This window comes from Natator depressus, chromosome 2 (assembly GCF_965152275.1).
Source record: "Natator depressus isolate rNatDep1 chromosome 2, rNatDep2.hap1, whole genome shotgun sequence".
NCBI lineage: Eukaryota > Metazoa > Chordata > Testudines > Cheloniidae > Natator > Natator depressus.
In genome coordinates this window covers 262,253,178-262,277,692 of record NC_134235.1, presented here as the reverse complement: position 1 = coordinate 262,277,692, position 24,515 = coordinate 262,253,178, and the positions used below count along the sequence as shown (strand labels likewise).

At 51.2% G+C, this 24,515-nt stretch overlaps 1 protein-coding gene across 1 annotated transcript in view; it reads right to left on the bottom strand.

Annotated features, from left to right (window-relative positions):
• The window catches only part of LOC141981946 (cytolytic toxin-alpha-like), a 42,134-nt gene extending 17,850 nt beyond the window's left edge, over positions 1 to 24,284 (bottom strand). Inside the window, exons 1-2 of the mRNA XM_074943563.1 lie at positions 24,004 to 24,284; positions 7,468 to 7,529 (exon numbers count right to left, since the gene is read on the bottom strand). Of these exons, the coding sequence (XP_074799664.1) occupies positions 7,468 to 7,529; positions 24,004 to 24,284 (343 nt within the window). The remainder of the gene's footprint in view (positions 1 to 7,467; positions 7,530 to 24,003) is intronic.
• Between the last annotated feature and the right edge of the window lie 231 nt (positions 24,285 to 24,515).

Below are 24,515 nucleotides of genomic sequence, written 5' to 3'. Positions count from 1 at the left end.
GTTGCTGATCCACAATCCCCTCCAAATCCTTAATGTGTTGGAGGAGATCAGCTTCCCTTTTTACCCAGTATGCCATCCCAGCACACAAACCTTGTAATACCATTCCCTTTTTCCTACACTCCTTTCCCTTGGGGTCTCCCAAAACCTCTCCCATCTCCTTCTCAATCTCATCCCAGGTGAACCCCTGCACCTGGTATGGGCCCTGATTCTTCCTTATCCATTTGTTCAAAAAATCCGTTACCCCAGCTTGCCAGAACCCGCAACTACCATCACGAGAGTTCGCCATACCCCCTCCAAGCAGCTGCGCGGACTGCTGGGGAGGGGGACTTACAGGCTGCCACTCACCTATCCAATGCGATGTATCCAAGTCACGGCACCAAGATGTTAGAGAGCTTATTCCTTCACTCTCCCACTTCCCTGGTCCTTCTCGCACGAACAGAGAGCAACAATACCCGAAGTCCGAAGGTGCAAACAATTCGATGTTTATTGGGGTGAACTTCCAGCAAGCTTAAATACAAGTTCCTTTTTCCTTATTTTCGAATCCCAACTTACTTCCTGTTTGCCCCTAATTTATATAGTAATATTCTTAGCTATACCTTAACCAATCATTCTACTGAAATTTAACTAACCAATCCTAACATATTGTAACATGATTAGCTAACCAATTATATCCCACCACCTTAATTAGATTACACCCAGCAAAATTAATTATACAGCAGACAGAAACAATCACAGAACCAGACAGAGATTATACAGACAAACAATAGCAAAGTTGGAACTCTAATGACAAAACAATACAGAAGTGAGGATTTCACATCCCAGCTATTGATAAGTGAGTTCTTGCCAGACAGGATGCTATCAAACTAAGTCTCCTTTTACATTTTCTAGGCACTTCCCTTTCTCTGGAGGTGATAGGAATTATCAGGACAGGATTGTATTCAGGACAGGATTGTATTCCTAACAGCCCAATAGCACCTTATTTCAATGTGACTAGTTTGGAATGTGAGGATGTGACTGTTCGCTTCCTGGCCTATGGCTGCCTCTGCTGCTTAGCCAAAGGCCTTAGCCTAAGAACAGGGCCTCAAACAGTCACAGTAAGAGAAGGCCCTTACACCAGCAGACAGTGATTTTGATTCTTTCTTTTATACCTCTAGAACTAGCCAAATGATAAGAATACCCCTAAATTCTTAAAGTACAGGCTTTTGCAGACAGGCCTGAATATCTATATCCTAACAAGGAGTTCACCTAGGCCTTGACTTTAGCAAAGCTTTTGACACGGTCTCCCACAGTATGCTTGCCAGCAAGTTAAAGAAGTCTGGGCTGGATGAATGGACTATAAGGTGGATCGAAAGCTGGCTAGATCGTCGGGCTCAATGGGTAGTGATCAATGGCTTCAGGTCTAGTTGGCAGCCAGTATCAAGTGGAGTGCCCCAAGGGTCAGTCCTGGTGCTGGTTTTGTTTAATATCTTCATTAATGATCGGGAGGATGGCATGGCTTGCACCCTCAGCAAGTTTGCAGATGACACTAAACTGGGAGGAAAGGTAGATACACTGGAGGGTAGGGATAGGATACAGAGGGACCTAGACAAACTAGAGGATTGGGCCAAAAGAAATCTGATGAGGTTCAACAAGGACAAGTGCAGAGTCCTGCACTTAGGGCGGAAGAATCCCATGCACTGCTACAGACTAGGGACCGAATGGCTAGGCAGCAGTTCTGCAGAAAAGGACCTAGGGGTTACAGTGGACGAGAAGCTGGATATGAGTCAACAGTGTGCCCTTGTTGCCAAGAAGGCCTATGGCATTTTGGGCTGTATAAGTAGGGGCATTGCCAGCAGATCGAGGGACGTGATCATTCCCCTCTATTCAACATTGGTGAGGCCTCATCTGGAGTACTGTGTCCAGTTTTGGGCCCCACACTACAAGAAGGATGTGGAAAAATTGGAAAGCGTCCAGCGGAGGGCAACAAAAATTATTAGGGGACAGGAACACACGATTTATGAGGAGAGGCTGAGGGAACTGCGATTGTTTAGTCTGCGGAAGAGAAGACTGAGGGGGGATTTGATAGCTGCTTTCAACTACCTGAAAGGGGATTCCAAAGAGATGGATCTATACTTTTCTCAGTGGTATCAGATGACAGAACAAGGAGTAATGGTCTCAAGTTGCAGTGGGGGAGGTTTAGGTAGGATATTAGGAAAAACTTTTTCACTAGGAGGGTGGTGAAACATTGGAATGTGTTACACAGGGAGGTGGTGCAATCTCCTTCCTTAGAGGTTTTTATGGTCAGACTTGACAAAGCCCTGGCTGGGATGACTTAGTTGGGGATTGGTCCTGCTTTGAGCAGGGGGTTAGACTAGATGACCTCCTGAGGTCCCTTCCAACCCTGATATTCTGTGATTCTATGATTCAGTTAGGTTAGTCAGGCATGACTTGCCCTTGGTGAATCCATGCTGACTGTTCCTGATCACTTTTCTCTCCTCTAAGTGCTTCAGAATTGATTCCTTGAGGAACTGCTCCATGATTTTTCCAGGGACTGAGGTGAGACTGACTGGCCTGTAGTTCCCCAGATCCTCCTTCTTCCCTTTTTTAAAGATGGGCACTACATTAGCCTTTTTCCAGTCACCTGGGACCTCCCCCGATCACCACGAGTTTTCAAAGGTAATGGCCAATGGCTCTGCAATCACATCCGCCAACTCCTTTAGCACCCTCGGATGCAGCGCATTAGTCTGGGAGCTGACCTTGTTCGTGAAGACAGAGGTAAAAAAGCATTGCGTACATTAGCTTTTTCTAAATCCTCTGTCACTAGGTTGCCTCCCTCATTCAGTAAGGGGTCCACACTTTCCTTGACCTTCTTCTTGTTGCTAACATATCTGAATAAACCCTTCTTGTTACTCTTAACATTCCTTGCTAGCTGCAATTCCAAGTGTGAGTTGGCCTTCCTGATTTCACTCCTGCATGCCTGAGCAATATTTTTATACTCTTGCCTGGTCATTTGTCCAAACTTCCACTTCATGTAAGCTTCCTTTTTGTATTTCAGATCAGCAAGGATTTCACTGTTAAGCCAAGCTGGTTGCGTGCCATATTTACTATTCTTTCTACACATCGGGATGGTTTGTTCCTGCAACCTCAGTAAGGCTTCTTTAAAATACAGCCAGCTCTCCTGGACTCTTTTCCCCCTCATGTTATTCTCCCAGGGGATCCTGCCCATCAGTTCCCTGAGGGAGGCAAAGTCTGCTTTTCTGAAGCCCAGGGTCTGTATTCTGCTGCTCTCCTTTCTTCCTTGGGTCAGGATCCTGAACTTGACCATCTCATGGTCACTGCCTCCCAGGTTCCCATCCACTTTTGCTTCCCCTACTGTTTCTTCCCGGTTTGTGAGCAGCAGGTCAAGAAGAGCTCTGCCCCTAGTTGGTTCCTGCAACACTTGCACCAGGAAATTGTCCCCTACACTTTCCAGAAACTTCCTTGATTGTCTGTGGACTGCTGTATTGCTCTCCCAGCAGATATCGGGGTGCTTGAAGTCCCCCATGAGAACTAGGTCCTGTGATCATGACAATGGAACTGGAGTCAGAGGGACTGTTATTGATGGGATACCAGGGAACGTGGGGGAGTTAGGTTGGAAGTAACTCAGCTACATGGATAGAACAATCCACAATGTCATCAAAGTGTTATATTGATTAAAAGCTTAAAAAACTAAATAAAAATAGAAACAGAGGCCTGTGTGTGAGTTGAGCTGGAGAGGAAATTGAAGAGTTGTAAAAATAACAGGAAACCTCACCCCCTGAAAACAGCATAATGTAGATGACAGTGTGTGCACAGAGATGTTCGGCTTCCTTAGTAGTTTTATGAAGCTCAGAGAGAAGCTTCACAACTTAATATGAAACTGCGATTCCTGGTAGTTCCCTGTGAGAGCTGACGTTTCTGAAATTCTAATGTGACAGTAAAATAAACATCTTATTTTTTTCTGGAAAATTTCTCCAACTTGTCTTCACCCTCTCCACTCTCTCGAAACTGCTCTCAGGAGGATCTTTAATGACCTCCTCCAGGGCCTCTACTCCATCTAGGGTTGCCAACTCAGTCGGACCGGACGCCATTGCCTAAAATGGTGTCCGGTCTGACTGAGTTGGCAACCCTAACTCCATCTTCATCTTTTTTGATTTCTCTGCTGCTTCTCTGCAGTCTCACTGGGCTTTGTCTTTGGTCCACTCCTCTTCCACCTCAGCATTTTCATCCATTCATGTAATTTCAGCTAGCGATGTACATTGGTGACTCACAAATCTGTCTTTCCACACCTGACCTGTCACGTAATCCCGAATCTCCAGTTCTCTCTGACTTCTCTTGGATACGTTGCCATAGCTTTAAATTTAACATGGCTAAAACTGAACTCCTACTTTTTCCTCTAATACCCTCCCTTGTCCCTCCCTGTGTCTATCACTTCTGACAACATCACCATTCTCTTTGAAACTCAGGCCTGTAACTTCGTGTCCTCTCTGATTCCACCCTCACTGCAGGCCACTTACAAATCTTGCAAATCTTTCTGCTAACTTTTTCACAATCCAGCATTTCTCTCAGCCAACACCTATAAAACCCTTGTCAAGATCTGCATAATTTCTCCTCTGCATACAACTCCTTCTTCCCTGGCCTTTCTACTCCAGTCCTTACAAAATGCAGTTGGCAAAATCAAGTTCCTTGCCCATTGGTCGCGCACAGCTTCACCCGTCTCTTTGAATTCCTTCATTGCCTCCCCAGCCTCCACTGAATCAAAATGAAGTTTCTTATTCTCACTTTTAAGGCCTTTAACAGCTCTGATCCTCCCTATTTATCCATTCTGTCCTCTAACTCCTTCCATTCCACCAGAGACTCCAGTCTTGACCTCCTGCTTGTCCAAGGAGGGGTCAGCTGTGCCAGGTCAGAATCCTGTGAAACCAACCCCCCTCCACCCACTGCCCTACTCTCAGAGAGCATTAGAGGCTATGGGGGCTCTGCCCCTCCCCTCTCCAGCCCCAGCTCCGCTATCAAAGGATATGAAAAGTTAGAAACAGATGTCTGAGTCCACCACCCCCTCAGCCTCAATCGTCACCACAGAGGCCGCAGCCCTTTCCACCTCCTGACCTCTCTCCGGCACTACCACCCTCTCTGACCTCTCCCCACTTGTGCCAGGATCACCCTTATGCCCACACGTCTCTCCCTGCAGCTTCCTTTGCCAAGCCCCAGGCACCATCGTCCATGCACAACTGAACAGCCAATCTCTAAACGAATCACCTTCTGCAAGCTCTTCCCCACGTCCTCTAAGCTCAGAGGGTGACTGTGCAGGCCTTGCCAGCAGGTTCCCCACTTGCCATCTACTTGACATTCTACCGCCTGGGTGGTTTGCAGTCACCAGTCCAAGGTTCACCATGGCTGGCTGCAGGCTGCAGCCCCCCTTGACAACCTTCCTATGGCTTCCACCATTTCTGTCCCTTGAGCAATGATGGATATCTGATAGAGCAACACTTCTATTCCTCTCTCTGCCCAGTGCCCCGCTCTTCCTCCCCCAGGGGCATTCTCAATCCCCTGTCCCTGCTAAAGACGTCCCATGCCGAACCCTGGCTCCAGCAGCCCACGGTCTAGTAGCCTTCTCTCTTTTACTCTCCAGACCACCCCATCATGGCTGCATCCACTGTGAGCTCCTCTCTGACCCAACAGGTGCTCAAGGTCCCTGCTGAACCCTCCTTGACATTGAACTCCATATGCTTTATGGAAATATGCTTATGAATATGACATAACTGGAATATGCTTTATTCTAAATACCCCTTGTATGGTGTCATTAGAAAGCTTGTAATCTACTAAGTGTGTTCATCCTATTTGTTGGTATGTATTATTTCTATATCTGGAGTTAGGAGAATAAGATATAAGCTTGTATCACTGATATAAACATATTAAGTGGACAGGTTTCAGAGTGGTAGCTGTGTTAGTTTGTATCAGCAAAAACAACAAGGAGTCCTTGTGGCACCTTAGAGACTAACAAATTTAAGTGGAGGCCATTAAGGGTGTTCCAGAAACAATCAGTTGTAAATGGCCTTAGTTACTTGAAAGCCTCCCTATATACGTGTGGGCCAGCCCATGGGGAATGGAGACTAGGGGTCCGACAGTGACATGTGACCATGTCACCTGATAATGAAATCCATCTTAAAATGGTACTTTTCCATTTAGAAGGAAGGGTGGGCACCCAGACAGACAAAAGATTTCCACCTTGTGCCAAAGCTATAAATGGGGGTGGAACAGGACAAAGGGGGCAGTCAGTCATGAAAGAAACGCTGCTTGCCACCTGAGATGTCTGCTGGAACTAACAAGGACTGTACCGGGGAAAGGATTGGGCCCAGACTTAGAAGGAGTCTAGTCTGTGAAAGAAGCTTTTTGGAACATCTCGGACGGTGAGATATTACCTTTAATCAGTTTCTTAATGTATTAGGCTTAGACTTGCATGTTTTTGCTTTATTTTGCTTGGTGACTTACTTTGTTCTGTCTGTTATTACTTGAAACCACTTAAATCCTACTTTTTATACTTAATAAAATGACTTTTGTTTCTTAATAAACCAAGAGTAAGTGATGAATACCTGGGGCGCAAACAGCTGTGCATCTCTCTCTATCAGTGTTATAGAGGGCAACCAATTTATTAATTTACCCTGTATAAGCGTTATACAGAGTAAAATGGAGATTTATACAGAGTAAAATTTGGGGTTTGGATCCCTTGGGAGCTGGGTGTCTGGATGCTGGAGCTGTTTTTAGTTAAAGTCTGCAGCTTTGGGGGTATGGACCAGACCCTGTGTCTGTGCTGCAGCAGGCTAGCATGTCTGGCTCAACAAGGTAGGGTTCTGGAATCCCAGGATGGTAGGCAAAATGGATCCAGAGGTAATTTGAGCACATCAGGTGACAGTCCCGCTGTGATGAAACCCATCACACCTTCCCATTCCAAACCACAGCAGCACCAATAGGTCGGAGAAAGGATCTGGGAAAAGGTCCAGGCAGCCCGTGTAAGTTTCTCTGTTTGATTTATATTAGACTGTTTCGGTTTTTAAAAATAAACCCATCCCTGAAGAGAGGGACAGATTCTGCCCCGTCTGATGTCGTGGTTGGTGATTTGGCCCACCAGCTTCCATGTGGTGGTGATGCAGGTATCCTGCTCAGCCTGGAGGATGAAGGAGGTCGACAATAGCAGCAGCAGTTCCTGATATAAGGGGAGAAAAAGAACGGCAGATGTTGTGTACCCCAGCAGCAGCAGGAGGCCGCAAAACGGAAACTCAAGAAGTGGAGAGAGCCCCGGCCACTCTCATACAGCTGTGGGCAGCAACCGTGGGCAGCAAAAGGTGGCACTGTGGTAGGCCAGGGGCCTCTGCCAACACCCCAGCAACCTGAAGGCCGTCCATGTAGGAGCAATAGAGTGTGTGCCTACACTGAGGCTGGTAAACTGAGGCATGCCTCAAACAGGCTCACCTGGCTGCAGGAAGACTGGCAAGCCAGAGAATGGAAGCTGGATGCCCAGCAGAGCACTACAACTGGAAGTGGCAGGAGTCTCATTAGACTGGGGAACCGGGAGATTATGGGATGTGAGGCCTGGGCTTAGGGGTTTCTGTTTGTGGCGTTCCAGGACACTGCCCAGAGACCTGTCCTTTTAAGACCCATGGGAACTGCGGGGCTGCTCCGTGGGACGGCCCAGGGGGCTGGAGAAACAATTCCCTGAACAGGCAGTTTGCAGCTAGAAGAATTCAACGGGGCAGAGGTAAGGCTGCTTTTCACTGAGGGTGGGAAGGTCTCAGCAGCAGAGGGCACTCAGACACCTGTCCGGGGTTGGGAGCATTTGGAGGTGTCGGGTTGAGGCTCCTGTTATGTGTGATCGTGACTCCAAACTAAAATTCTTCCAGATCCGGTTGGAGCCACCAAGGAGACAGCTCCTGAACTGACTCGAAACCAAACCACACGTTCGAGGCCTTTCCACAGGCTCCCAGATCAGAGACAGCCAGGGAAAGAGACGCCATCTCACTGGGGGTAACACGTGCACATGTACCCACACGCACCCTTACAGAGTTGGCCAGTGCTGCAGCTAGAGACAGGAAGGGAAAGAAACTTGTCTGAGTGAGGGAGACAGAGAGACCTGCAGCTGCTGCTAGGAACAGAAACATCAGCAGAGTGTTGCTGGTGACCACAATTATTCAGAGATGTTTTCATGCACACATAACAGATACAAACACAGGAAGGGGAAGAGAAACTAGCACAGTGTGGGTAACCACCACGCCTCTGTTGTCACGTTGCAGATACAGACAGGAAAGAAAGACTTGACCAATAACGTGCTTAACTATATTTCATCATAAACACACTGACTTTTCCCTCTCAGCCTGCCCTTTTAGCCATCCAGCACATGAGATTATACACACACCTTTCAGATAGCACAAGAACATTTCACAGTGTTATTCACACAATTCAGGACAGTTACGATAATGGGAATGGGCAGTATGAAGGGGGAACAGTGGTATTGGCGAGGTGGGAAGAGGCGTGAGGAACTGGTAAACAGCTCTCTGATAACAAGAGGCAGAGAAATGCATTTTAAGATGGACTGGGAAAGCAGAGAAGTCCAGGGACATGGGCAGAGTAGTGCAGACAGCTGGGTGTCAGCAAGCAAGAGTCAGTCCCTGATGGAGGAGAACAAGGAGCAGGGGACTGGGGGTGGGGGAGGAGAATCGGCAGAGTGAAGGGATCAAGCAGGGGCCTAGTGTGAGATTACAGATGTAGATGGTCAGCAACGAGGGATGGATTATGGAGACGAGCCCTGGCGCAAAACTCTGAAAAGAACAAGACTGTGTAGTGGGAGCACCCACGGCTCACTCGGCAGATCCCACATCTCAAGCCACATGCCTGAGAAAACCCGCTGCCTCCCACTAGGCCCAGTCCCTGGTTCCCTTCCACAGTCCTTCGGGAGGGGAATTCACCCAGAAACAAACGCTGCACCCAGCTAGAAATCGACACTTTTATCTGGGCAAAGACAAACCCTCCATCAGTCCCATGGACCAGAGGGGGCCCTGTGGGGAGTCACACAGGCCTTCCCCGCCTAGTAACAACACAATGTACTGAGTGCCCAGCATCTGAATGTGTGGATGAAAACCCTCTACCCGGATTATGAATCCAAACAGCTCCCTAGCCCTAGTTTCTTAGTTCCTGTCAGGGTTCCCTCCTCACTCTGAACTCTAGGGTACAGATGTGGGGACCCGCATGAAAGACCCCTAAGCTTATTTTTACCAGCTTAGGTTAAAACTTCCCCAAGGCACAACTTCTTCCTTGTCCTTGGGCAGTATGCTGCCACCACCAAGTGAGTTAGACCAAGATTCAGGAAAAAGGAGCCCTTGGAGTTCCTGTTTCCCCAAAATATCCCCCAAGCCCCTTCACCCCCTTTCCTGGGGAGGCATGAGAATCATATACCAACCAAATCCCTGGGTTTTTAGGACACTGAAAACCAATCAGCTTCTTAAAAAAAAAGATCTTTATTATAAAGAAAAAAGTAAAAGAAGCACCTCTGTAAAATCAGGATGGAAGGGAATTTTACAGGGGAGTCAGACTCAAAACATAGAGGATTCCCCTCTAGTCAGAACTTTAAAGTTACAAAAAACAGGGATAAAACTCCTTCTTAGCACAGGGAAAATTCACAAGCTAAAACAAAAGATAAGCTAACGCATTTCCTTCCTATTCCTTACAATTTCTGTAATCTTAATTGATTCTGTAATCAGCTATGGCTTTGGGAAATGTATTTTCCCTGCCCTGGTTCCTTGCTGACCTGGAGAGAACAAAGGAACACCAAAAAAACAAATAACAAAAAAAAAAAAACAACCCCACCTTCCCCCACAGATTTGAAAGTATCTTCTCCCCTTATTGGTCCTTTTGGTCAGGTGCCAACCAGGTTATCTGAGCTTCTTAACCCTTTACAGCTAAAGGAGGGATTTTACGCTACCCTTAGCTGAATGTTCATGACAGTCCCAAGGAAGGGACCTTCTGCCGGTTGTGGTGGTCACCAGTGCCTGATTGTGGTGCAGGCTCTGAGGGGGAAATCCCAGTCCCTGCTGGGTTGCCTGGTGTCCCTCCTCATGGTCACAGTGCTCCTCTACTGGGTCCAGGCTGCTGCTCATTCAGCCTAGCTGGGGCTGTGCTCCGGCCTGCTCCCTGAGCTGATCCCTTGGCCCCGGGTTCAGGGCTGCTTCGGGCCTGCTGCCCTCAGCAGCAGACACCTCAGCCATCCCTTCCCTCCAGCCCTGCCCCACCCGGTGCCAGCCGACTGCCCCACAACCAGTCATGTGGCTGCAAACCGGCTCAGCAAGAGAACTTCTGCACTCTGGTACATTGTGTTCATTAGCCCCTCCCTGTCCCATTTCACTTTACACAGACATTACAGATGTTTGGGGGACCCCCTTGAGGTCAGGCCCCAGTGCAATTGTCCCACCTTTTTCCCGCCCTCATCAGCCCTGTGCAGCCAATCCCCTGTCCCCACTTGGGCAGGGGCTCCTGCTCTGGAGTGGCATTCCTCTGCTCCAGTGAGGAGACCGTCTGGCACCAGGGAGCCAGGAGTGGGATTTTCATGCAATCCTCTAGCCAGCTCATGCTCTGGGGCTGGCTCCTCGCTCTGCCTGGCTCCTAATCAATCAGGACTGGTGGGGATAGGACTGGTCCTTTCACACTGAGGCCATTTGCATGGGCTCACAAGTCCTTTTTTTTTTTTTTTTTTTTTGGTTTCTCTCTGAGATTGGAGCATTTTCTGTGTGTCAAAGCAACCTACAGCAGAGAAGAGTGATACCCTCCAATTGTTCCACATAGCGATGCCACGGCCGGCACTGTGTTACATAACCCTAGTTTGCAGCATTTCTCTGCTCCAGTTCATTAAGTACAATGTAAATAACCTTCAAAACATCAGCACTTTCCAACTGCATAATCTCCAGCTCCCCAAGTCATGTAAATGTATAAAATGACTTACCACACAAAAGCATATCTGTTACGTACATTCCAGCCTGTAGGATACATCTATGGCCCAGATACTCCAAGGTATTTAGGCTCCTAACTTCCGCTGAAATCCATGGAAGTTAGGAACCTGAATATGTTGGAGGATCTGGGCCTATGTGTCTATGTTCTTTGGAGTGTGTGTCTCTTTTAGAGCCTGCCCCCGCTGTGTCCTTCCTGTGTACCTCTTTCTAGCTTTGTGAGTGCACAGCCAATTCCTTTGGGGCAGCTATGTGCTAGGCAAGTGTCTCAAGATGCAGAAAAGAGGAGAAGTCAGGAAGTCAGAGAAGAGAAATGGGAGATCTTCAGCAGGAAGCAGGAACATAAGAACATAAGCATGGCCATACGAGGTGAGACCAATGGTCCATCTAGTCCAGTATCCTGTCTTCTGACAGTACTGGTGCCAGGTGCTTCAGAGGGAATGAACAGAACAGGCAATCACCAAGTGATCCACCCCTGTCGTCCAGTCCCAGCTTCTGGTGAACACACGCTAGGGACACTTCAGAGCATGGTTTTGCATCCCTGCCCATCCTGGCTAATAGTCATTGATGGTCCTCTCCTCCATGAACTTATCCAGTTATAGTCTTGGCCTTCACCACATCCTGTAGCAAAGAGTTCCACAGGTCGACTGTGCTGTGTGAAGAAATATTTCCTTTTCTTTGTTTTAAACCTGCTGCCTACTAATTTCATTTGGTGACCGCTAATTCTTGTGTTATGAGAAGAAGTAAATACCTCTTTCTTATTTAAACTTTTAATGAAAGGAAAGAAGTCACTCAACATTAGTTAGGAAAAATTCTGCAAGCAGGATTCACAAACATAAAACTGTGAGCAGGACACCACTCCAGGTTGCATGGGGCAGAGCCTTCTGTCTCATATTCTTGAATTCAACAACCCAAAGGTCCTTTACTGTGCTCCTCTTCTCCCAGACCATACCCCACTCACAGTGGTTGTCCTGGGTCAGTGAGGACCCAGGCTTCAGAAGTGCATCTGTGTGAGTTCACCTCCCACCTGGGGAAGAAAGCACCTGGCTTGTTCTGACATCTGAGCACTTGCTCTGGCTGCTTGCTTGGCCAGCCGCTATTCCTGACTGCCTGGCCAGCTGCTGTTCTGCACTGCCTCCCACTGGTCACTCCCATCCGCTGGCCGCCTACCGCTCCAGCCGGATCCCGCTCGCCGGCCACCTGCTCGCTGCTCTCGCCAGCCACCCACTTTCCCATCAGTCAACTTCTGTTGCTGCCTGTCTCTCTTCTGTGAGCGTTGTAGGTCAATCTCTCAGTGATTGTCAGATCTTTAGTGACTTTTAGCTCTCAGCAGTCTGGGCAGAAACACTGCTCCACCACAAGAGATTTCAGCTCTGGACTGAGCACTTAAAATAACAATAGGCTCTAATGAAGACTATTTAGCTCTATCTTTGAACAGTGGGGAGAAATAGATTAAACCAGACCGGGGACCCTTAGGGAGCATCCACATTTCCTGGCTGTGATACCTGTCCCCACTCCTGTTACTTTCACAGGGGTCTAGCATTCGAGCCCCTGGCTCAATGAGTCCCTTTCAGCTGAGGGTGACCCCTCAATCAGGACAGGCTCAGCACAGTTCTGCTCCTCTTTACTCATGCAGTAAAGACAACAACACTGATAACAACATTGCACTACCCCGGCATTCAGTACTACAGTGTATTGTAACCCAACACCAGCCAAAGTTGATCACTTTTGAGCAAGACAGCTCCTGTCTGCTGGATATCTAAGCAGATAAGGTGTGTTAATGTAAATACAGTTTGCTCCTGAAGTCCCTCCCCCTCCCAGCTAGCTGTCAGAGGAGAAATCATTCAGACCCTGCTTACGTCAGTAAAGACACAAAGTTTGTGTTTTGAGGGTTGGGTAGAGGGGGACCCAGTGGAGGGACATAGAGGGAAGGTGGGGGGGGGCATAGTGTGAGCAACAAGCCAATTTATCAGCCAAATTTTGCATGGATTCAAGACTGGCTTTGAAGCAGACAGTGAGGCCACAAAGGAGGACGCTGAAGTAGTCAAGATGTGAGACGATCAGGGTCTGGAGAAGAATTTGGGCAGCGTGTGCTGGAATGAAAAGTTGAATTTGGAGATGCTGTGTAGAAGGAAGTGGTAGGATTTTAGACACAGCCTGGATATCTGGGTCAAAGAAGAGGGCCAAATCATAGATGAATCCAAGTTTAGAGACTTGGATGGCAGAACAAATTGTTGTGTCGTCCACAAGGAGAGAGAAAGGGGGAGAAGGGGAGGGGCTTAGGGATAATGATCAGAAGCTCAGGTTTGGCCAGGATACATTTCAGTTGGTAGCTCGCCATCAGTGAGGAGCTGTTAGAAAGACCGGCTGAGGTTTTAGTTTGGATAGAGGGAGCCACATCCAAAGTGCAGAAGTAGACCTGAGAGCCATCAGCATTCAGATGGTATTCAAAGCCATGTTTGTGGATGCGAGCAACCAGAGACGGGGTGTACATAGAAAAGTGGAGAGGGCCTGGGATAGAGCCCTAACTGATGAGGGAGAGGGGAGGTGGAAGACCTATCATCTGAGACACCCAAGAAGTGATCCAGGTGGTAAGGGGGGGAGAGAGTGACAAAAGCCGAGAGTAGCATGGTTTTGGGAAATGAGTGTGGTTGGCAGTGTTAAGACAGCTAATACGCCAAGGATTATGAGGGTGGAAAGCCAGCGATCAAATCTAACCAGGAAGAGGACATTGGAGACCTTGGTGAGAGCCATTTGTGTGGTGTGCCAGGGCAGAGTCAGAGTGGAAGGGGTTTAGAATGGAATTAGAGGAGAAGAATTTAGACCAGCAGTTGTAGATGTCGCTCTCAGGGACATCTTCACTGCAGAGTTAACTCAGGTGATCTGTACCCAGGTTAGCCTAGCCCAGGTTTGAGCTGCCACACTGGAAAGACTCACCCGAGTTACTGTGTCCTTGCAGCTGCTGCCCTCACCTGCATGTGTTGCTAAGTCTTCTGGGGGCCCTTTCCATGGTATTTGGTGCTGCAGTAAGATGAGCCGCTCTATGATTCTTTCCCAGTGAATGGTGGGAGAATTTGTCCTTCTGGGTACACAGGGGGAATTGTGGCATGGCACTGGAGAACTATCAGCACTTGAGTGATTTAGCTTGTGTCTTGACTGGAAAGTGGGTGGGTTACCAGCCTGAGTGAAAGTGGCACCCAGCCCTAGCTGATACCCCCATCCAGGCCATCCAAGACTGGGTTTAAAGCACCACTAAGTTTGGGTGAGAAGGGTTTGTTTGTAGCCAGGAAGGGGGTTGGGGCAACCCCCAGGTAAGAGCCTAGGCTAACTCTGCAATGCAGACAGACCCTCAGTAAGTTTGGAGATGATGGAGAGGAAGTGGGTCAAGGCTGGGTTTATGTCTGCTAAGGGTTTTTAGGCTGGGAGGCACCAATGCCTGTCTACACTGTGAAGGTGTGACAAAGAGGAGGCTGCGCTTTAGCACCTACTGACCCTGTATCTGGAGCTGTCTGGGTAGCAGAGCTGGGGGCAAGGAGGAAGGGGCCCTCTCTAGTAGTCACCTAATAGCTTATACTCAGGTCTCCTCACCAGACAATGCTGGCGCGAGGAGCTGCAATGGCTCTGGCCTGCTCAGCTCAGGGGGCTCCACACTTCAGTTTGAAGAGGGTGGGTCAGAGGGGAATCAGACTGAGAGTCCTACAGACATACGGCAGGATCTGTTAGAAGAATGTTCGGTGGTTCTGATCTGTCCCTGTAACTTAAGAGGAAGGTTATCTACATTAGCTTGCAGTGAAGCGTATGATTAGATGACACTAAATATTCAGGCAGGCCTTTCTTGTTTTAACATCTTTTCATTTCTTCTCTCTAATGCTTTGTTTCAAAGGCTGAATACAAACAATTTCCACTCACACATTCCACCAAAATCAGGCTTGTTGAAGTGAGGGAGGTCAGGGGCCTGACTGGCGGGATTTGCTGGAATGGGGTGAGGACCCCACTAACCCCAACCCTGAGGTCACTGCCTCACTCCTGTATCCAGGCTCGGTGCAGTTCCTCATCCCTGTATCCTGCGTGCCAAAATGGGTACACTGTGGGCCTGTTATTAATGGAAATCAGGCTTTTCTGGTTTGATTGGATGCAGTTTTCAAAATGAATAGCATTACAGACAGCCAAACAGGGAATTGCCATCCAGTTGAGGGTAGAATTTGTTCTAAGAAGGCTATTGGTCAATCTCACTGGCCTCAGGTTCCTGCAGGGAAGAAAGGCAGGGTGGTAAGCAATTGCTAGGCACTGGGTAGTGTACCTGGGTCCCCGCCTAAGGGTGTGTCCTCTCTTCGAGCTGAGAGTGTGGTTCCCAGCTCAAGGAAAGATGTTTGTGCTAGCTCCGATAGAGCTAGCATGCTAAAGACAGAGCGTAGTGGAAGCAGGAATAAAGGCCGGTCAGGCTAGCTGCCCTGAGGACCTGCCTCGTGTCTCTGATAGGTTTGTACGTGGGGCAGCTAGTCCCTCCTGCCTCTCATGCTGCTGCCGCTACACTGCTATTTTTAGTGCCCTGCCTGCATCAGCGCGAGTGTGGGTATGTCTACACACGCTGGGACCACAGCCTCAGCTCCAGTGAGGTTAGGATGATTGTTCCTGGCAAAGGAAACAGATTGCACACAGAGAAGAAAGTAGCAGAACCACAAGTCATCTGGAAGAGCAGCTCAGAACAGCTGAATCCATTGGAGAGCAAATCATTTAAGCCAATGTGATACCCAAGAAATTCCCCAACTCCATTTTGTATTCTTAACCTCCATTTTGTGTCCCTGGCTTCCCTCTTGAATAAGCAGGAGTCACTTCACCAACTGAAAGCTGCAGGTCACTTATCATCAGCTGTTGTAGGTCACATGACCCGAGCTGAGAGTAAAATGAGGTATGGCCTCGAAGTAAATTAGATCTGGATCATGGGCAGTAGGGTTGGATGAGGTAATCATGGCTCTGAGGTAAAACCCATGCAAGTGAACTTGTGCAGAATGAGGTAATGCTTAGCAATGAGCATGTCCTGCTCTGGGCAGGGGGTTGGACTAGATGGCCTCCAGAGGTCCCTTCCAACTCTGTTATTCTATGATTCTATGTGCAGTATATGGGCAGGGAGAGGTCAGACAGCTCCAGCCTGCTCTGCTTTGGGGCTGCTTCTTCTGGTAGCTAAAAATGAGGTAATGCCTGGAAGCGAGCATGTGCATCATGGGTTTAAAAACAGTACAAAAGTCAATAGCTGGCAGGACAGTCGAGAGGACAGATGGTTAGCAGGCAGACGTCAGTTAGAGCAGAGTGGGCAAGCAGCTGCTGGAGGAGGGATGTTAGAAGCCAGTGAGAAAGGTGCAGGAAAGGAATTAGAAGAGCGGCTGCTGGAGGAGAAAGAATAGACACGAAGCTGCAACAGTAGCAGAATGGAAAGAAAACAGCAGCAACAGCAGCAGCAACCAAAGAGAAACCAACAGATTCTTAAGTCACCCTGCTAGTTTCTAGCTGTAATAGAGTGTAGTATAGCGTAGGCCCCCTTTACTAGAGGGGCCTCTGAACTTAATTGGGAGTGTTCCAGACAGGAGTCTGCAGTCCCAGAGAGTATGGAACCGCAGGTGCAGAACTAAAATCAGTTCTCCTGAGGTGATCACAGTAAATTGCACAGGGCTGGGTCTGCACCCTCAGGTCCAGGTCTAGAGGGACAGAGTTACAGGACTCTGGCCTGAGAAAGGTGACAGCTAGAGGCTCACGTGGTGTGCCCTTAAAGAGACCACAAGGGCTCTATTTGAGGTGAAGTTAGTTCAGGAACTGGCACATCTGGCAAGCGGCAGCAGGGTATGCCAAACCGCTGCCACCAGGAAGAGTCAAGATGGAGCAGGCTGGGTAATAGGAGAGGAGGTAGAGACAGCTGGAGGCCCTTCTGTAAAAGGTGAACAAAGAAATTGTAGGGGTCACTCACCAGGGAGAAACTGGACAGCAATGCATCCTGCTTCAGCACCAGAGGAGAGAGTGGGAAAAGCAGAGATCACTGATGAGGCAGAAAGGACCCGAATTTGATGGCAAGGTTTGGTGGGTAACTTGCCTAGCACTGTCTGAAATAGTAAGTGAGCTGAGCTACTGTCCAGAGGAGGAGAAGGGGTGTGTGTGTTTGACCACAAACCTGACTGCGGAAGTCCTGCCAGGTCTCGCCTCTGTCAGTGTGAGCAAGCATTGCAGGTACAAGACCTTGTGTGCGGCTCTTGCTGTCAGAGTTGTGATGCAGAAGCAGACAGAAGTGGCCACGTTCAGTTCCAGGCACGTAGGAAAGAGATGGCTGAAATGCTCACAGGTTGTGCTGGGGATGTGCAGCAGCTGGTGTGGGTGGTTATAAACCAGCTTCTCAGGAAACTACCAAGGAGAGGGTGCTGAAGCAGTTTGTGGATGGTCTGAAGGATTCTAATCTGTGAGCGGGATTTGTGGTTCTGAGGCCAGCTAACCCTGCAGACTGCCTCAGAGCCAGGGGCCCCAGAGTTTCCAGGATCCACAATGCTTGGGCAGGCCCACCATGTGGTCTACCTTGGAGCCAGGCCCCCAGGACATCCAAGGTCTGCAGGTCTGTGGCAGGCCCCTGTCATAAATATAAAGGGAAGGGTAACCACCTTTCTGTATAAAGTGCTATAAAATCCCTCCTGGCCAGAGGCAAAACCCTTTCACCTGTAAAGGGTTAAGAAGCTAAGGTAACCTTGCTGGCACCTGACCCAAAATGACCAATGAGGAGACAAGATACTTTCAAATCTGGAGGCGGGGGGGATGGGACGACAAAGGGTCTGTCTGTCTGCGTGATGCTTTTGCCGGGAACAGATCAGGAATGCAGCCTTACAACTCTTGTTAAATTAGTAAGTAATCTAGCTAGAAATGCGTTAGATTTCCTTTTGTTTAATGGCTGGTAAAATAAGCTGTGCTGGATGGAATGCATATTCCTGTTTGTGTCTTTTTGTAACTTAAGGTTTTGCCTAGAGGGATTCTTTATGTTTTGAATCTGATTACCCTGTATGGTATTTACCATCCTGATTTTACAGAGGTGATTTTTTTACCTTTTCTTTAATTAAAATTCTTGTTTTAAGAACCTGATTGATCTTTCATTGTTCTTAAGATCTAAGGGTTTGGGTCTGTGTTCACCTGTACAAATTGGTGAGGATTCTTATCAAGCCTTCCCCAGGAAGAGGGTGTAGGGCTTGGGGGGATATTTTGGGGGAAGACGTCTCCAAGTGGGCTCTTTCCCTGTTCTTTGTTTAAAACGCTTGGTGGTGGCAGCATATGGTTCAAGGACAAGGCAAAGTTTGTTTGGGGAAGTTTTTAACCTAAGCTGGTAAGAATAAGCTCAGGGGGTCTTTCATGCAGGTCCCCACATCTGTACCCTAGAGTTCAGAGTGGGGAAGGAACCTTGACAGCCCCAAATGGGGTGCATAGGAGCTGAGGAACCCAGGGCTTCCAGGGTCTATCTGTGGCTCTCAGGCAGCCCATCCATTCAGACTGCTGTTGAGCTGTGAACACCAGGGCTTCCAAGATCTGCAACTTGGGTAGGTCCAGAAAAGTAGTGGCTAGGAGCCAGCAATTCACAGTTTACAGGGTCTGTGGCACCCTGGCAGCCATGCCATGCAGACTACCCCAGAGGCATTTGCCTTAACCAGTCAGAAAGCCACAACAATTGTAGGGGCTGTCTTCTTTTCATAGCTTGGAGTCCTCTCAGAGCTGCACAGCAACCAGGGCAGGAATTCTGAGGCTGAAGCGTTTCAGGAGGGCTGCAGACTGCTGCAGATCCCCAAGACATGAACAACTATGTTGCCTCCTATAGTAGATGTTAGTGTGTTGAAAATTAAGTTAAAACTTCAAGTTATCACTTTAAATTTTCAAGGGATTACCTAGTCCTCATTTCAGGCGAGGGGGATCTGTATGAGAATTCCAAGTGATCACAACGTTAACAGTTTTCAATACACCTTACATGTCTATCTCAGACCATGAGGGAGCATCCTGGGATGGCACCTGCCTACACATCTCCAAAGCAATGACACAGTGGCATGGAGTAATTGCATTGTAGAGGTGCCATGCTCCTTGTCTGAAGAGCAGTAGTAATGGGACTGGGACATTCACCTGCCTTTGTTACTGATGGTCTACCATCAGACCATTGTGTGCACCCCGTCAGGTCACATGGTCCATGGAGGTCACCACACTTCCCTTCTCCACCTAAGTTTACAGATAGCAGCTGGGATTGTGGCCCATAAAGCCCAACTGGGGCATATGCCCCACCCCCTATGCTCTGATTGGAAGAGCTCCAAGGCACTTGAGTGGGCATAGACCCTATTTAATCCAGAGGAGGAAACAGGAAGTTGTCTGTATAATTGGACTCCACCTGGGGAAGGTCCCTGCACTATGCTAGAGAAACTGTCGGACTTGGTGTGTTGATGCAGCTGAATTGCTGGAGGAAGAAAATAATCCTAGACCAGGACCAGCTAACACCATATTGACCCAACAGGGGCCTGGCCTGAGATCTGCAGTGGATTGGAAAACAGGATTGGGGCCAACCTAAGTCATCAGGCCTTTGAGGAATCCAGTGTCATTCCTACTGTGATGCCAGTTCCCTCAATCAGTGGATTTCAGGCTGACCCCAGAGGATTCACAGGCTACCCAAGGTTTGTGTGGATCCTAAGGGACCTGCCTGACACACATGGGGCACCTGCCTCCATCATGGGAGGACAGCACACCTCATTCGGGGACAAATCTGAGAGGGAACAGTGTAGTGGGCTTTTCCTGCCCCCCGCCCCTTATGGAGTTGCAGGTGGTTGTGGATTGAGGGAGGGCCTGGGGGCCTAGGAATGAAACAAAATCTTTTGGGGGTGGGGCTGTCACCAGCTTTGATGTGGCAGGCGCTGAGGTGCTGGAGCTCTTACTGAATTTAATGTGGATTACACAATGTGCCCTTCCTCGTCCCTCTAGATATCATAGAATCAAGAAAGATTAGGGTTGGAAGAGACCCCAGGAAGTCATCTGATCCAACCCCCTGCTCAAAGAAGGACCAACACCAACTAGATCATCCCAGCCAGGGCTTTGTCAAGCCTGACCTTAAAAACTTCTAAGGAAGGAGATTCCACCACCTCCCTAGGTAACCCATTCCAGCGCTTCACCATCCTCCTAGTGAAATAGTGTTTCCTAATATCCAACCTAGACCTCCCCCACTGCAACTTGAGACCATTACTCCTTGTTCAGGTAGCTGAAGGCTGCTATCAAATCCCCCCTCATTCTTCTCTTCCGCAGACTATACGATCCCAGTTCCCTCAGCCTCTCCTCATAAATCATGTGCCCCACCCCCCTGATCATTTTCGTTGCCCTCTGCTGGACTCTCTCCAGTTTGTCCATGTCCTTTCTGAAGCAGAGGGCCCCAAACTGAACACAATACTCCAGATGTGGCCTCACCAGTGCTGAATAGAGAGAAATAATCACTTCCCTTGATCTGCTGGCAATGCTCCCACTAATACAGCCCAATATGCCATTCACCTTCTTGGCAAGAAGGGCACACTGCTGACTCATATCCAGCTTCTTGTCCACTGTAATCCCCAGGTCCTTTTCTGCAGAACTGCTGCCTAGCCATTCGGTCCCTAGTCTGTAGCGGTGCATGGGATTCTTCCTTCCTGAGTGCAGGACTCTGCACTTGTCCTTGTTGAACCTCATCAGATTTCTTTTGGAGGAGGAGTATTGTTTGCTGCTGGGGGAGCACGCAGGGGTTCTGCAGACCACCGTGGAGGGGGCCTTGTAAGAACTGAGTAACTTTCGACCTGTGCTCCAGTGGTGGGGGTATTGGCTGTGTCTGTGGGGACCTAGGGGGTGTGGCGTGGAGTCTGCCCCCTAGTCCATCTGTGTCCCCGCAACCCTCACGCCCATCACTGCCCCCTCCACAACCCCCACTGGCTGTTTACCATCTGCCTCAAGCTCCTGCCTCTGGGACTCAGCTGCTTGCTTGGCCTGCCACACCCTGTTCCCACCATTTGGGCCTGAAGCAGCAGCCAGCATAAACTCTGACTTTTGCAAGTGCACGTGCCCCTCCCCTTGGACTGAGACCCCCGCAGCAGACCCCCAGCTTTCCCCTTACTACCTGCCCTGTGCAGCCTTTGCTCCCCCTTATTGCCCCAGCCCCTCAGCAACTCTAGGCTTTAGTTTGTCTGCCTGCCCCACCCTTTTCCCCCCACAGTTGGGGGTCCAGTCACCAACACAAGATGGAATTCTGGCTCCTCTAGCTGCTCTCGGGGAGGGCGACTAGAATAGCATGGGGGGTGCAGTGAGACGGGGTCAACTATAATGGGAGGGGCACAAGTGCATGGTGGGGCATGGGCGCACGGAGCAAGGGGCTAATCAGGGCAGGGGGACCATGGGGAGGCTAGAAGGGCGGGAAGGAAATAATCAGGCTGGAGGTAGGACAGGGAAGCCAAGGGGCTAGCGTCAGAGGCTGGGGCAGGGCAGCTAGAGGAGTCGGAATTCCATCTTGTGTTGGTGACTGGACCCCCCAAGTCCTTGATGGCCCTCCCCATCCAGTCCTCCCTTTCCGGCGCCCTCCTCCCCTGCCTGCAGCCTAGCGGGGAGGAGTGGCTGACCTGTTCCCCATTTCCCCTCCTCCCCGCCAGCGTTTGTCCTCCCTACCTGCTCACTATGGCGGGGGACAAGGCGGGTGCCAACCCTCGGGCAGCCCCCACTGCCCCTCCTCCACCTGCCCCCCTGTCGTCCCCTGTGGCTCCCACCTCAACTGCCACTCCCAAAGTACCTGCTACCACCCCCGCTGGGGCACCAGCGGGAAAAGGGGTGGACTCCACTGCTGCCATGTCCCTTGCCCCCTCCGATTTCGGGGGGGTCCCCCCAGCTGGTGGGAAAGACCAAGGGAAAAAGAAGGGCAAGGGCCCTGCCAAAATGGCAAAGCCCTCCATGGTAGGGACTGCCCCCTCTGCCACAGCCCCATCACCGGCCGCGGCGTCCTTCCCTGCTGCTCCCTCCCCCAGCTCTGCGGGTGCCCCCTCCCGTCCCCAAGGGCGTACGTCCAGGTGGCGGCAGCTCCCCCACCTGCCGCTACGTTATCTCTCCTGCCCACTGCCTCCGCTACCATCTATAGCGGCCAGGGCCCCTTCTCCACCATGACCAGGAAGTCCGCTGCCTCCTGGTGCCCGTCTCGCCCCACGTGGAGACCTACATGCAGGCATTGGCCAGGGTGGTGGGGCCCATTGCCATAGTGGCAGCCTCCAAAATGTACGGGAAGATCGTCTTCTTCTGGCATTGGAGGCTGCCGCCCAGGAGGTGGTGGAGAAGAACCTGGCTGTGCGGGGGGTGTTCATCCCTCTGGAGCCGCTGGAAGACCTGGGCAGCTGGTTGGTCTTGACCTCCATCCCTCCCTAATGCTGCCCTGTTACCTTGCCTCTCTACCCTGGGGAAACCTCTCTCCATAGTCAGCCCTCTCTCGCTGGGCTGCAAAGACCCCGCCCTCCGTCACGTCCTCTTGTTCCGCCAGCAAGTGCAGCTTCAACTGCCACCGGCAGCACGTGACGGAGAAGCGCTTGAGGGGTCCTTCCTTGTCCCCTACCAGGTGGCCTGTTACCAGGTGCATTATTCTACGGGGGAGGCCCGGAGCTACCTCTGCCGGGCGATGGGGCACGTCCGGAGGGACTGCCCCTTGGCCCGGCACGGAGGAGCGTCCGGAGTGTCTGGAGCCCCGCCAGGGCATCAACCCTGTCATCACTGGCCCCCCTGGCTGCCCGGTGCCCAGAGTAGTCCCTCCTCCTTCCCAGCCCACCACTGCTCCCACTGAGGCGCTGGAGGCACCCCCCCGAGTGTGCCCAGAGGAGCGGGAGCACCCCGCCTCTGCTGTGTGCAGTCTGGTGAGGCCTTTGGAGGAGGGTGCGGCAGGGATATCGCCGGGCATGGGAAAGGGTCCGCCCCGGGGGGAGTTTTCCTTCCCACATACCGCCCCACCACTACCTCCCCGAGTCCCTGTGCCACCGCCCCTGCCCCTCGACCAGAACCCTTGTTCACCAGCCCACCGATGATACCATGGAGGGCTGGGTCGAAGTTCAGCATAAGCAGGGCAAGCAGAAGGCTCGAGCTCCGCTCCTTCCATCTGATGCGGAGGCCTCCCGAAAGACCAGGAAGGGGGCCACCGATGCCGGGACTTCCGCCTTGCTCCCAGGGGAATTCCATCCACTGGAGCCAGCTGGGGATGACGTGGCAGCAATGGAGGGTAGCACTGCTCCTCCTCCAAAGTCCCCCCTCAAGGGGGCCTCTGATAGGGCCCCTCCTGCCCCCTTGCCACCTAAGGCCGCTGCGAGCCCTGAGGCAAGCGTCGCTTCGGGTGCCAGTGGAGAGGTCCCCGGGGTGGGGGGTGGTGATCTTCCTTCCATTTTCGAGGAGATCGAGGCCCTAGGTCTGACCCCAGTGACCCAGGGGGAGGACGACCCTCTGCCAGTGGGCCTTGATCTGGGTGATCTCGTCCCGGCCCCCCTTTCCCCATGCTCCCTCCCCGCTGCTTCCGCTCCCGCCTCCGAGGAACCCCTGGTCTCTTCCACCAACCCGGCCCCAGCTGGCACCCCACTGACGGCCGCCGAGCCGATGGCCAGTGCAACGCGGCCGGGACCTGAGTTACCGGGGGTATCCCTCGCTGATGCGTGGCGGCCGACCTCCTTCCCGGGTGGGGGCCCCACTGTTGCGTGTCCATCTGACGACGCCGTGGCTGAAACACCCGCCATGGAGCCCAAACCCAGCATCACCAAGGGCCCCCTTCCCATTCCACAGACCCCTGAGCCCGGCCGAGAGGTGCCACCCCCCAGGGGCTCCACTGCTGGGGCCCACGATCCCACTTCCGCCCCTCTCCTGCCCCCGCCCCTGATGCTGACCCTGCCCCCCTCCCCTCCACCTCCCGTGCTGCTATTGCCGCCCCTGGGGCCGTCTCCTTCCCCTTCCTGGAGGATGACCCCCAGGGAGCGGCCCTCTTCTTCCCCGTCCTGACCTCCTAGGGGCTGCTATTTTCCCTCCACCGCCCCCCACTGAGCCGGGGTCTGAGGCGGGCTGCGTGGCGCGGGCACATCGGGCACCACGCCGGGGGTCCGCCCCCGCCTGCCCGTCTCGGTAGGCCACGGGGCTTCGACAGGGGCCCCAAGGGAGGAAGGCCAGGGGCCAGCGACCCCGCCCACCGATAGGCTGAGAGACGAGCTCTGAGAGTTTCTCCAGGATGCCCGTGGCTCCCAGAATAAAGTTCAGCTCGCTCTCCAGCTCTGGGGGGACTTTCATGATATCCTCCGGGCCATGCGGGCCATTTTAGGGGAGGGTAGAGGGACCGGGGGGCTCAGCGCTTCGGCCTATCAGCTGACCCACTGCTTCCGTGACTCCCTGCTTACTTACGGGGTTGGTCATGGATTGCTGCGTGGCCCAACGGTGGCCGTGAGCATCTCTGCAGGTGAGGATCCCCCCCGCCCTTCCTATGGCACCCACCACCTTTGCCTCACTAAACACCTGGGGCTG